The sequence below is a fragment of the Diplotaxodon limnothrissa genome, linkage group LG17 (assembly GCF_057381915.1).
Source record: "Diplotaxodon limnothrissa isolate DT_005_m linkage group LG17, D_limnothrissa_male_GT1.1, whole genome shotgun sequence".
Classification (NCBI taxonomy): domain Eukaryota; kingdom Metazoa; phylum Chordata; class Actinopteri; order Cichliformes; family Cichlidae; genus Diplotaxodon; species Diplotaxodon limnothrissa.
In genome coordinates this window covers 30,722,454-30,737,034 of record NC_140612.1, presented here as the reverse complement: position 1 = coordinate 30,737,034, position 14,581 = coordinate 30,722,454, and the positions used below count along the sequence as shown (strand labels likewise).

General features: G+C 41.5%; 1 protein-coding gene across 1 annotated transcript in view; it reads right to left on the bottom strand.

Moving 5' to 3' along the window:
- Positions 1–6,202: 6,202 nt before the first annotated feature.
- The window catches only part of chchd3a (coiled-coil-helix-coiled-coil-helix domain containing 3a), an 85,756-nt gene continuing 77,377 nt past the window's right edge, over positions 6,203–14,581 (bottom strand). The window contains exons 8-9 of the mRNA XM_085375925.1: positions 11,446–11,581; positions 6,203–6,664 (exon numbers count right to left, since the gene is read on the bottom strand). Of these exons, the coding sequence (XP_085232051.1) occupies positions 6,641–6,664; positions 11,446–11,581 (160 nt within the window). The 3' untranslated portion in view covers positions 6,203–6,640. The remainder of the gene's footprint in view (positions 6,665–11,445; positions 11,582–14,581) is intronic.

Below are 14,581 nucleotides of genomic sequence, written 5' to 3'. Positions count from 1 at the left end.
TGCTGCATCTATTTCCCTTTTCAAAGCCAAATACAAAGAAATGAAGGGTGGTTCAAGACTTTTGCGTAGCACTATAAAAGCATAATATTTCACACTTCTGCTACAGAAAGTTTCAAACATAAAACCTGATTCGTAGCCTCTCATAGAGAGAGAGAGTGACAGAGGGCTGCACAATATGCATGTAGGAAAGAATTCAATTTCCAATGCCAATTTATATATTTTCAAGTAGTTTGATTGATTTATTATTCTGTTACAGTGTACATTCCAGTGTGTGCCTTTAAGGTCATCCTCATCCCTTGGTGGTCCTACTCAGTGTCTCATTAGCACTTTCTTTGTCTCTTGTGCAGGGGACTGGCCTTGACGCCTGGGTAGATTTGAAAACGGTGTTTTCGTCTGAAAACGCTCCGCGTCTACACTAGCGTTTTCAGTCGTTTTCACAGAGTTGTGCATTCCAGTCCTGCGAATGCGCAAAAGCGAGTGAGAATTAAAGAATTTGAAGAAAAGCTATCTGGAGCATGTATAAACTGATATTAATATTTTTTTAGGGCTGTCAAAATTGAGAGCAATCAAATCAACTGCATCTTTGTTTAATTGGTCGCATGACTGCATCACATGACTAAAATGCGTCATCGTTTTAGAAAGTCTGCGTTTCCGAGTGTCCACACTGCGACGGGACAGCTCCTTTTTGAAATGTATTCGTTTTCGAGAGCGCTCTCAAAACGCTGCGTTTTTCCTTGAGGAAAGCGCCGTCTCAGTGTGGACGGGAGGTCAAAACGGAGAGAAAACGCATTAGTGTGGACGTAGCCTTCATACATTCACAGCCATCCATCACACCATCACACTTATTCAACAGATAATTCTTTATCTCCACACCAGAACAACAAGCCTGAGATTTATACATAATTAAAGTTACTTTAACTAACATTATGCACTTGTTGGTAACTAAATTGGTAACTAAACGGTTACCAATTTAGAAAATAAGCAGAGCCAAACTGGCAAGACAAGAGGAGCGTCTCTTGATACATGTTGATCACATTAAAAGATGGATTTACATTTTTCTGCTGATAATCTTAAAATTCATATAGCTTTAGAGGTGTTGGCAGCCTCAATCTTTAATGTCCAGAGCTGCAGATAGTGGTATGAATTCAAGTTTCAGTAAGTTAGCTAAAATGCAAGTACACTGCTTTGGGATTTCCTGTTTACCCCCCCAAGTTGGATTATTTGCCCTGCAGTAAACAGGCTTTGGCTCAAAAAGTTTGACTAACTCCAAAGAGACTATCTGCCATCAAGCAGCTCTGTCTCCAAAAAGTGTTTACATGACCAAAACTTTAGACTGACAAAAAAAAAAAAAAAAAAAGACAAGAAGGTAGCATCATTTTCCAACAATGAGCCAATAACTCATTCCCCAAGCAGTAGAAGTTCTAGCTGGAATGAAAAAGTCTTTTATGGCGCCAAGCAGACAGACAGCACAGACTTGCGGGAAACAGCAGAGGTACGGACTAAAACAAAAAAGAACAAATAAATAAGAGCAAGAGAGAATAGCAGAGAGGAGTTTGAGGAGGGAATGCTCCATAAATTGTAGCCCAGCGCAGGGCTGCAGGGAGGGCGTAGCTGCCTGATGAATAGAGCCATCAGCCTAAGCAGAGGCTACAGAGCAGCCTGCCATCTGCCTGCCCATTACTAGAATGGAGTATATGATGGTCTGCTCTCATCTGCAGGCCCCACTGGCATCGCTGGCAACCAAGAACATTTCTTTGTTTGTGTGTGTATGTGTGTCTTTACTTTTCCTGAAGTCCAAACAGAATGAGGTACCCCGTGTAGATGTAACCATAAACACATTTCCGCGGTGTCTTCTGTTGGGTTTTTAATTTGTCTGGATGAATGAATTTGTCAAGCGCTTGTATCTATTTAAAGCATATTGTGTTCAACTGTGTGTGTGGAACGCAAAAGAAGGCGAGGGCGGCCCTCAGAGAAGAGTTAAAGCAGTATGGCAGACGCTTCACACCTCATTGGCAAGCGAGGAGAGCCAATCACTGCCAACAGATCCGCCCCTCAGGCTGCCAGCCTATTCTTCAATATCCTTGATGAGTTAGAAGAGAGAGAAAGAAAGAAGCGAGGGAGAGAAAAGTAAGGAAAAGAGCAGGGTGAGACGAGGAAAAGAACAAAAAAAAGTGGAGTGAATACAAACACTGGGATGGGGGAGTTGCTGCACAGCGCACAGACGCACAAGAGGATATGAGCTGGAGAGCAAGTGTGGGGGAAACTTTAAAGTGAGATGCATTTTTCTTCAGTGAAGGTCATTAAATCAAATGCGATTAGTCAACATGGTAGAGGATGTTTTTGTATTGCAGAGCTGAATGCTTTCTGGTGCTTTTTTCCCCCCAAGACTGTTTCTTTAGAGGACAGAGGCAATCTAGGACTGAAATATCATAAAAGCACTGAAATTCAATTTTAGCTTTATCCTAATCACTTCATGCCAACCAATGCAGGAAGTGGTGCTGGTGGCAGTGACAAACATTCTGTGTTCAAACCGAGATGGATTCCACTAAAGATACGCTAAAAGCTATACTGATAGCGGCTGGTATAGTAAAAACAGCATGTAAAGAGTGAAATACCTGTAATACGTTTTAAGAGACTTTATTAAAAAAATAGGATCATTAGTGAGTGATAATGATGGTTTTACAGAAGAGGATCTAAAGGATAGGGTGAGATGGCAGCATTTGATACACTGTGGACACCCCTAAAGGAAGCGTCTGAAAGAAGAAGAAGAAAAGGATGTGTCACTTATTTGGCTTTACTGAAGAATAAGTGGGCCTGAGAGAAGAAAAAGTAGCGGGAACATGAAGAACACCTTGATCATGTTTTTCTGGGTAGTTTTTTAAGGCATTTGACAGGGTGTGTTGTGTAGCTCTTTGGTCCACCACGCAGAAGTATAACAAGAGTCAAAAAGCTTTAGAAACATCAAGCAGCAGCACAGCAACACTAATAGGACAGTACTTGTCAACATCTCCTCCGCATAATGATTCTGGACCTCATTTGGAGTGCATCAGGGTTGCCTTCTATCCCTGACACTTTTCAACGTCTTCCTGCACAAAATTGTGACAGAAGTGCTGGAAAACTACACAGAAACTGTCAGCGCTGGAGGCTGCGACATCACCAAACTCTGTTATCCAGAGAAAAAAGAAGTGAAGGACCTGGTTGTGCACTTGGGCTAAATCTCTTACGGATATGGAATGGAGAGCCATGTAGAGGAAACTAGACCGATGACAAACTATGGCCGAAGTATCAGCATTTTTGATGTAGTTTAAATATCTTTGTGATAAAGAAAAAATGCTAAAGGGCGGCGCAGTGGTACCATCGCTAGCACTGTCCTGGGTTTGATTCCACCAGCTGGCTGGGGTCTTTCTGTTGTTCCTGTGCCTGTGAGAGTTATCCCCAGGTACCCATACTTGTTAGGTTAGCTGCTGATAATAATAATTTCACTGCAAAGATAAATTTTGATGTGCTACCTATAAAAGTGACCTGACGTGGATCATTAGTTAAAAATAAACGGCAGTTCACTCCTTTTTGGAATGCTATGTTACACAGGATGGCTAAAACATGCCTTTGGATGTTTGTATGCAGGCTCAGTCTCAGCTTGAGAACCATTACAGCACTTACGAGCAAAGGACACTCTCCTACCATCTTCCCTTTGTGTCAAATCAGCGGCTAATAACAAAACAGACAAGCCCTGTGTGCGTGTGTGTGTGTGTGTGTGTGTGTGTGTGGCAGCATGCATGGTGACCCTCAAGAGGTCTCCCAACAAATGTTTTATCTACAAAATGAAAACAGAAAAAACACTCATCTGTAAACACTGATGATGTTATCAGAGGCTGGCAGAGGACTTAATTATGAATCAGTGCCAAACTGGCGACCTGTCCAGAGTGCACCCTGCCTGTCGCCATATGGCAGCTGGGTTGCCCCCCCCCCCCCCGAAGTACTGGTGACATCAAAGAGATATAACATGACTAAAATGGAAATGGATTCAATTCGGTTTCTTTAACGAGTGATATGAAACTAAGTTTTGGAATCAAGTTTGGAAATATTTTCGATTTGTTTAATGATCCACGATTCAGCTATAAATTGTTTGCGGCAAACTACCAAACTAGTAGCAGACTTCCTTTTTTTGTAAATATGATTTGTAACTTGTTTTTCCATCTTGATCAGAGAGAAATTTGTCTTTAAAAAAAATCAATCCCCCGCTGCCAAAATCAACCAAGAGCAGATCAAATGAAAACATCAACGTGACAGCTCCGGCGCCACAAATTTAACAGACCTCCTGAAAAGAGACGTGTGCTGTGTGTCGGTTTATTTTGTAACATGATGGGTTTTTTTTGTGCAAAAAGAGAACAGAATGATTGGCAGTTTAAATGTACCTTTGGCTATAATGCCTTTGTCGCTACCTCCAGCACTCATCCTGAACTCTGACCCCAGATTCAACACCGTCTCCTGCCACCACACAGCCTCCCTTCACTATTAAAGACCAGCTTGGTTCTCAAGGACATCTCAGTCACACTTGTTGAAATTGCAGTAAAACCTTTTCAGCTCACTCCCCTATTATTCATTTCTATATTTAACCTTTGAAAATACTTGCTAACATCTAAGCATTCCTCTGGTAATAGAGAATCAGAAGGGATGTATATAAATCCTATCTAATATATCAGTACATTAATTTTAAATGGCTTGCGGTTCTAATGAGTCACACTAAAGAAGCTAAATGTTCTTAATATACACCATTTGGTACTATAAAGAACAGCAACAAACTATACGGGGCAATTTTAGTCACTTTACACCTTAAACAGGTTGTTGAAATAGAAAAAGAAAAGCCCGGTGTTTAGCCCTAATGATTCTAATCATCTTCTAATTATCGTAGAGTGCGTATAATCTTATTACAGATGGAATTCACTCTTAAATCACTTACCCTTGGCTCTACTTGGTCCAACAGGGAGTCATGCAGCCTGTGTCAGTGAAAAACAAGTGGGTTGGGGGTGATGGAGGGTGGGGGAATGGGCTTAGTCTGTTTCTGTGAAGGAACATCTGCCACAAACTCCAATACCCATTATCCCCAACCTTTAGAAAACCCCTCCAACACACATAGCCGCTGTATAATAGAAATCAACCCCTAACCCCTTTGAGACTCCAAAAGTCAAAAAGCAAAAGGACAGCTGACTGACAGAGGGGGATTAGTCACAACGAATCACATGCTTGCGCGGACACACATACACACCGCGCACACAAACCCACCACGCCTGTCTCACCCTGCCTGACACACAGTTCCTTCTTCTGATGGAGAATTAAGATAATGTCTCTTCTGCGATCCCCTGCGTCCACATCAAGTCCAGAAAATGTCCTTTTGACATCCACACACTAAAATAATGTTACTGCAGCAATAAACGGGCCAATAAAAAGATGCACAGCCCCATCCGTACTCATACATATACATAAGGTGTCTGTCTGCAGGTAAATCTAACTCAGAGAGTCTGGCAGGATGCAGACAGCGTGGACGAGAAGTCTCCTTCAAGGCAGCAGTAACCTGGGAGACTGAGCGGAGAAGAGACACTCCAGAAAGAAAGAAAGACAGAAGCAGATTAATAAGCAGACAAGAAAGAATGCCCTTTTTTTGTTTGTTTTTTCCCCCAAATAGCTAGAGCACAGAGGATTCACACAACGAGCTATATTAAAAAAAAAAAAAGACAGAAAAAGAAGAAAAAAGAGAAAGATCGATGATGAAGCACAACATCTGGGACAAATACTTCCCCTGTGCTTCAGTCTGTCTCTCCTGGGCTCATTCACTCCATTTGGCAAAAATGCTGTGGCAACACAAGGGCCACGGATCCATCAAAAATGGGTAATGCTTACAGTAATTATCATAAAACACACATACACACACACACAAGAGAGATGGTGGAAACTGAATATTTATGGAGAAAAGTTCAGCGACAGCTTCTGCTTTGTCTTTTTATTTCCTGCTCAGACATTGTCACAAGTATTGGTCTAGATGAATACTCAACACACAGATGGTTTCATTATTAATAATCACACAAAGTAAACAGATGCAAATAGACATGCATTTGTGTACACAACGATGCATTAGGAGCAAGAAAACAACAACAACAACAAAATAGATTTGACTTATCAATAAAATAGACTTCTATTTTTCCAAGTGGGAGAGTGTGGAGAAGGGTCCAAGGGACAGAGGTGACTGGTTTCTTGAGGCAGTGCTGGTTAACCATTATCCCTTTTTAGAGGGCCAAGCTCAGGCCGTCTGATCCCTGCTGGTACCTGATGTTTCTCCAAAATGTAGGACAGTGTCACTGCTCCTCTGTTACACACTCACAGGAGAGAAAGACACAGGGTAAAAGAGGTGCTGAAGAGGTAAGTATTGAAGGGAAAAGGTGTTTTTCTCTGAAGGTGCTGTGCTCGGTGCCTCTAATCTGGTTCCTTTCTGGGTTGGTTCTCTATTGGGTTTTTGAGGGTGTGTTTCTCGGTGCTGACTCATCCCCCTCTTCCTCCACTCTGGTTTAGTCTGTCAGTCGCTCAATAATCAGAAATCCCCCCACAATAAACTCTTCATTGCTCCTTCTCTCTCGCCCTCTCTTCTTTATCCCCCAGTCTTCAACTTGTTCTGGAGACGAAAACAGAAAAGAAAAGAGCATTAGAGAGATGGAAAAGTCAAACAAAAGTATCAAAAAGAGAAAAAAAAACAACAGAAGAAAATATTATTTCGCACACGAGAGATGAGACAACGGGAGGAGGGCCTGAGAGTACAATAAAGGACAAGAGGATGAAGTGAGGTTGAGAAGCAGAGAAAGGACCCAAGGGCACTGGATTCCATGTTAGTGATAAGTGCAACCACAAATCCCCAGTACTCCCTGTCAATAACCATTTGAACCGGTCTATTGCTGCAGATGCCACTGGATGAAATCTGCCCAAGAGAAGACGAGTAAGGAGGGGGGAGGAAGAAGAAACAAGGGACTTAAGAGGGGAATCAAGTAGACAGAACAAAACAAAGAAAATATATTTTCTTCCTCACTGACTAACTTAATAACTGTTGTGGATCCATGGTTGTGTGTCCCAAAAGAATCCCAGTTTATTTTCCACACTATCGATCTAACCATAAAATGATTACTGATAAAAGAAGCTGCTTCTAGCACGCCTGCTTGGCTGCATCATCCATGTTACGACAAAAAGCAGAAAACAACCACACGATGGTTCCAGTTTATTACAACTTACGTTCTGAAACAAAGCAAATGATCTTTAACAGGGCTGTCAAAATTGAGAGCAAACAAAACAACTGCTGTGTAATGCCCTCCGCTATCTTAGGTTAATTGGTCACATGACTGCATCACATGACTAAAATGTGTCATTGTTTTTGAAAAGGGTTCGCTGGCCATACTGCGACGCCAAAACTGCGTTTTTAAATGTATCCACTTTGGAGAGCGTTTTCAAAACGCTGTTTTCCTTGACCGAAAACGCAGTCTCAGTGTGGACGGAAGGCCAAAATGGAGAGAAAAAGAAACAAAAACCTATTAGTGTGGACATGGCCTTAATCTTTGCAGTGCCGTTGTCACAGATGTGTAAAATCAAGCACCTAGCCCTGCAGTCTGCCTATACAAGCATTTGTTTAAAAAAAAAAAAAGGACGTTCTAAAGAGCTCACTGAAGTTGAGTGTGTGAAATTTCTTCCGCTTCTAGATATTTCACGGTCAACTGTAAGTGAAAAGTGGAAGTGTTTAGAGCCACAGCCAGACCATGTATTAACATCAGCACGAAAACTGTGTGCTGGGAGCTTCAGGCCATTGGTTTCTATGGCTGAGCAGCTCCTGTAATGTGAGATGTAGGGACCCAGTACTTTTCAATTCAATTCTGTTCTATAAATATAGCACAAAATCACAACAACGGTCACCTCAAGGTGCTTTATATTGTACGGTAAAGACCCTACAATAATAAAGACAAGACCCAAACAATCAGACGATCCCCCCTATGAGCAAGGACTTCCTTTTAACAGGAAGAAACTTCTGGCAGAACCAGACTCAGGGAGGAAGCTATCTGCCATTACAGTTTTGGGATAAGTGAAGAGAGATGTAATTAATACATTTATTACAGTGAAAAGGATACTTTTATACAGGAACACTATACAGTGTAGCTTTCAATTGATTATTTATCAACCATGAAAGAATAGATCTACATAAATTAAAATCAGATACATTCAGTGCTATTTATTCTGTACTATTTATTCAGCCTCAGTTACATTCATTGACTCACAACAAGTGCTTCCTGCTGTGTTAACAGTCACAGAAATCCCAATCATCTGATTTAAATCTGTCGCCAGCCCCATCAACGTCATCCTTTTGCAACTCTACGCCGCTCTTATTTTTAGATTACTCTTTAGGAAGTCCGATTCTGATGAGCTGCACATGCACATTTGTTATGCGTACTGGCCCTCATCCACTGGAACCACTTCAGCTTGATTTTGGGAAAGAGGGACAAGCTCGCAGGAGCCAAATCTGGCAAGTTTGGCGAATAGGGTGTGATGACTGTGTTGGTGTTGCCAAAAAGCTCCTGCGTTTTCAGTGCATAATGACATGGTCACAGTTCAGTTATTTGCACCAAATGTTCTCCCTCAGATGCCCCAGAGTGTTACAGTAAAACTCAGTGTCGATAGTCTCACCCTGGGGGATGAATTCAAATTCAACACAACGCTGTGAATGTTGGTCACAACCTGACGGTCACGCTTAGACACGGCAGGCTGTTTGGACTCTAAAGTGTAGATGGAGATCCCTTTCCCTTTCATCACACATCAATTGATGCATGCTTTCTGCACACATTTGAGGTATATGGTGAAATTAAAGTGCGCATGTGAGGGAGGTCAAAACGTGAATTCTGCCACAGATCCCTGCTCGTCCACTACATTTTAGCACTGGAATTACAAACAATGAGACAGCGGGGCAGGCATTAGCCTTTATTCTTAAGAATCTTTTAAATTAGGAGCAAAAACATGTGCTATGTCAAGAGGTAACAGCGAAGTGTTGACAAATTAAATTATAAGAGTACTTAAGAGCATTTGACTGAAATGTTTTGTATAATAAGGAAGCCACTTTTCATTTCATTCCCTTTAATATAAGGATAAGAAAACACAGCACATTTGGAAACCACAAACAGCAGCTGAGCTTACCCATTGAGAGCAAAAAGGAGATGGAAGGGTCAGTCTAAAAAATGAAGTGCAGAACGAAAAGATAGGGAGCAAAAGGCAGTCATGCAGCGAGAATATGGAATGAGAAGGAAGGCAGCGGATGGAGAGATCGGACTCGATGATAAACTCCTGTTCATAGAGAGAGGGAGAAGGAAGGAGACTTTATCTGTCCTTCGACTGCCTCTTTCTCACTGGTTGCTATCAGACCTGTTAAGTGCTGAATGCATTAGAAATGTGACTAGGGATGAAGGGATAGTGGATGGAGGAAGTGGAGGAGAGATGGTGGCGGGGCGCAGAGGGCACAAAAGACAACGAAAGTGGGTCTAAATGTTATCACTGACTGTGGCGATAAGAATGCTAATTATCAGTGACAAAGGCTGGGCAGCTGACAACGCCTCCGTCTCGGCTGGCTCCAGACGAGGGGTCAATATTGCAAAAACTAAAATTTGACAGATTTTGTTTTTATCCTTGCTAAGATGGCATCTGCTACATCACTATCTACACCCATGGCGCTGCAGTTTAAGGTGGAATTTCGGATCTGAAGGGAAAGGACGAGGAAGGGGAGAGGGATTTTGTCATGTGAAAACCGTCTGAGCTATGCTATCGAGTGTCTTTGACGCAGAGAGGGCAAGAGGATGAGAGACGTCTGTTAGAGGGCACGCTTGGATCTTGTGACCTCCAGAGGTCAAAGTCATGTCCTTTGACATTTGTTTGTAGAAGAGCTTCCTGCTCGGTTCTGATAAAGCTGTGTAAACATCCTAATCATGAAGCTGCATCAGCTCATATCAATCCCACTTCGTTCCTCCCTCCCCTCGATTTTGTTGGCTGTGTAATTCCGCATATTATTTCCTTTAAAGCCTTATCACAGAACTGTTTCTTTTGCACCTAATGACTTTAAAAGTAAGTCTTAGCCCGATAAGCAAAGACGAACAGGAGTGCGCTGTGATTGCTGCAAGGTGATAAACACAAGCGGATTACCATATCGTGTTCGCTTGCAAACAATTTACAAGATCATAACAGCATTCGCAATGTGAACATACCCTCGCTGAATCTTGACGAGGCTACATGTAGCCTCGACTTAAACACACGTACGCATCCATGTTTGTGCGATGAATAAAACATTCGTCAATTTACATGACATATAGCTTAAAAATCTGCCTGCATCTGACTTTTAGATCTAATATTAATACCCACGAGAGTGAGCGAGAGACACAAAACTCACTTTTCCCCATTTCTGGGAAAACAATGCAATTGCAAAAAAATCTAATAGAAAAGCTCTATGAATGCAAATTGAGTCTTTTTTGGGGGGCAATGGATGTTACATATTGCAAAGTGAGAGCGGGGAATCAAGTTAATACCAACCTGAGTGACATTACTATTAGCATACAGAGTTTGACTGCACAAGACAGAGGGCAAAAAAAACATTTACACTTCTCAATGAAAGAAAAGAGAGCACGGAGAGGACAAGGGTATTCAACTAAGCAGAAGCTACTCCCTTGGTCTTATTGCATTAAAACGCACACATACACAGTTGGGGGGAATGCCTGTGTCAGCAGGTATTATGGAAATAGGCCGTGAGGTTTAAACTGGCTATCTGGACTGAGCTTTATTCAGGCGCCAGTAGCCTGGTGGAAATCATATTCTACTGTCTAAAAGCAAGGAGCCAGCATATGTAAATGGATGCCAGTGTGTTTCATCATATGATTTAATTTAGAAAAAGGGAATGACCACTGGGGTGTAGCTACTATACACATCTACGAGCTAAATGACGTAAGCTGTAGGCTCATTTGTAATCCACACAAAGCTTCCACTTCCTCTACGCTATCAGGCTAGGAAGCTCAACAACTTACTTATTATCTGCCCGTGAGGGTGCATGCACAAACTTGTCATTCTTTTCAAAGAAAAAGAAAAGTTATTGTGGAAGGTTTGTCGGCATTCAAGTATATGTTTTATACAACAATCCAGCTGCAAACAAAGAAATGTCTTCTTTTTTTTTAAATCAAGCATGAAATAAACACAGTTGCAATTAAAATACTTACAATAACAATAATTAGTATTCAACCCTACTGAGTACATAAAGGTTGAAGCGTACAGCTTTTTTCCCCTAATTACAATTGTATAACATGAGTGGCCTAATTAATTTCATAAGTAAATTCAGAATTAACAAGTATAACAAGTCATGTTTGAATGAAAACAGCTAGGACAAATACCCACCTGTTTGGCATCGTTGACACACTGCAGATAACGGGCTGCTATGTTGGAGCAGTGAAGGGTTTTCCCCACATTCTCTTTGTAGCATGTGAGGATTTGTTCCTGCAGGTCTGCACACACCGGATACGCCTCATACCTCCTGCAGGGGAGAAAAGGGGAACAGAATAGTGTGTAAATAGGGGAAAATACGGTGTTAGACAGGATGGGAGGAAGGAACAGTCCAAGTGATGAGAGTTATAGGAAAGGATCAACTCGCAAGAACAGTTGAAAAAGATAAAGGTGAAAAGAAAAAAATGAATAAATATATAAAGCATTAACACGGGCAATCCAGAGGAGTTCACGAACTGTGTGACGCGACATAGAAAACTTCAGAACAAAAGAAGAGTATTAAATATATATTACGAGTGAGGAAACAGACTTTTTACCTCCAGAGAGTTCATACTGTTATTAGAGCACACTGAGCTATACTACAATCTGCAGTGCCGAATAAACCCTTGCCTTTTCTATTATTACCATTGTTCCAGTCCAAAACACCTGAAGCAAGAATCAAAATTACTGTATCTGCTGGGAGAAAAGGTCAAAGTGCAGTTCAGCCCTCAGAGCATGGTGTGAAGACCATGCCAATGTGTACAACAATTTGTATAACATAAGTACCAACAGAGAGGCCAGAGGGGTTTTTTTGTTTGTTTTTTTAAATCGGGCAATCGAGTGACAGTTTAATCCCCTGAATGGGGGGATCTGTTACTGTCTGGAGAGACTCCACAAGTCAGTGAGCTTCAGGTTAATTTAAACATTCATGAGCAATTACATGTGGTATATTGGTTGTGGTGTGGGTCTCTGACCCAGAGTTTGTCATTGGACTCTAATTTTGGTTTATTATTAATTAATTATTCTCTGCTTTGTTTATAATCTCAGTTTTGAGTCTCTTCTTTTCTTAGTATGTCGTTAAGCCTAATTTTAGTTCTTGCACTCAGGTTTTGTAGTTTTGTATATTTTGAGTCCTGGAGTTTTAGTTTTAGTCTCTGGTAGGTGTTTCCTTGTTAGTTACTTCCTGTTTTATTTTGATAATCGCTTGTTTCATGTGCCTCATCTTCCCCTGTCCCATTATCTCTGATTTGTTCCTGCTGTGTTTCCTACCTATTTTCCTCTAGCCTCATTACCTTGTGTATTTATTGCCTTTACTTTTCAGGTCTCTCTTTGCCCTTTGTTGTGTCATCCCACTCTTTTCTATGTTCCTTTATTGATTAGTTTTATTATATAGTTTTCCAGGCCTTGTTCTGGGGTAGGTTTAAAACTATGTTTATTTTCTTTACTGCCAGCAATAACGCTGTTTTCCGGGTTTTGTGTTTAGGTCCACTACCGGCCTGCCACACAGCAAACCAGGGCAAAATTAGTCTCACTTCTCACCATTGTGTTTTTTAATAATAAGACAAAATAAAAGGTCCACAGAGGAATCTATTGATGACTCTGCCATATTTTATGAATCTGCTGGATCTATCTATGGATTCATAATGAGTTAATCCTTAAAAAAATTGGGAAGCTAACTGCTTCCAATGGAAAATTCTATCTTTTGGTATCCACAAAGAGTTTGTTGTCACTTGTAAGCTACACATCATTTCAAATTAGCAAGTACAAATTTGTCCTTGAGGTCTATGAGAGTTTTAGTGCTGCCGTCTTACCTTGTTGTGATTGATGCTACACCTAACTTCAGTGCATTTAAATGGGACTTTTTTCAACAGATGTATGCAAGAGTCGGAGCATTCAGCCAATCTAAGCAGTGGGACATCCTATCAGTGCTGGTGCCTTGCCCAGTGTTAACTGCTTTTGTCTGTCTCTTCGCACACCTCGTAAAAATCCATAATGACGACACAAGCACAAGCTAGGGCTATTATGCTAATGGTGGTGTCATCGTTTTGCTCACATCAGTGCCCAGGACACTCCATCTGCCTCACTAAACATGCCTTGCATGGGTGTGAAATACAAAGATTTTGCCCATCAGCAACTCTGGAGATCTCAGAGGAATATTGGGAGGGGTGAATCCGAGCCCCTGTAGTCAGAATCAGATGTACGATTTGCCCCCTAGAGAGAGAAATTTCCCTACTGTTGGATACAGAGCAGAGGATTGGACGCATGGGTCATTACCCAGCGTTCAATGCAGCAGGAATGCTGTTGAAGTACCGATGTCTACATATGTGCACCTCCGCATGGTCATATTCATTAGGAGTGCCAAGAAAATCTTTAGTCCTTGTCAGTTCAGGTCAATGACAATTTGTGACGAGATGAGAAGTGGTCTCCACACATTCAACAATGTCAACGTGAGTGTGAATAATCAATACACTTTATTTATTGTCCAGTACTGTGCCTACTTGCTAAGATAAACAGTTTAAAGAAGTAATTGGAAATAACTCACTGAGAGACAGAGCATCTAGACTGACCGTGGCTTTTCATGGTGTGGCTCAACCCATTTTCAGCCTTTGAGAGCCAACATCACTTTCTGCTAGTTATACTTAATATATCAAGAATGTAGTCACATAGGTGGCACTGATCTTTCCCAAAAGGTAGAAGAACTTTTTACATTTTGCTTTATACAAGCATACTATAGGCCCATACACTCAAAGATACATGACATTTACTACTTTCAGTGCAGACTGGAACATTAAACCGTCGGGTGTAGAGAAGCTTCTGCATTTGTGGATCCATCAGGGAGAAATTCAGTCATTTGCTAGCAGGCATGACAAGGCCATTGCTCTGCGTCAGGGTATTGAACGATGACAGCAATGCTAGCAGAAATCGCTGCCATCCTATTCCTATGGATCCTGGTGCTCATTTATTACACCGCCTATGGGCATCTACAGGGACTAGAGCAGCCACATACACCCACTAATTACTTTCTTAAGCATTCGCTTTAATGCCAGGTGCATCCTGCTGATACAAACCACAGTGTTTATCACCAGTAATGGCCTCTGAGAGAGAGAGAGAAAGGACAGCAGAGGAAAGGAGGGAGGATATAGCAGAAGAGCTTGATGAGAAACTAAACAGTGGTACGTCTATTTTGCTTGCTCTCTGATTCTCTCTGAGAGGAAGGGACTGAGACAGTGGTTGAGTTAATCATAGAGACAATAACACTGTCACACACACT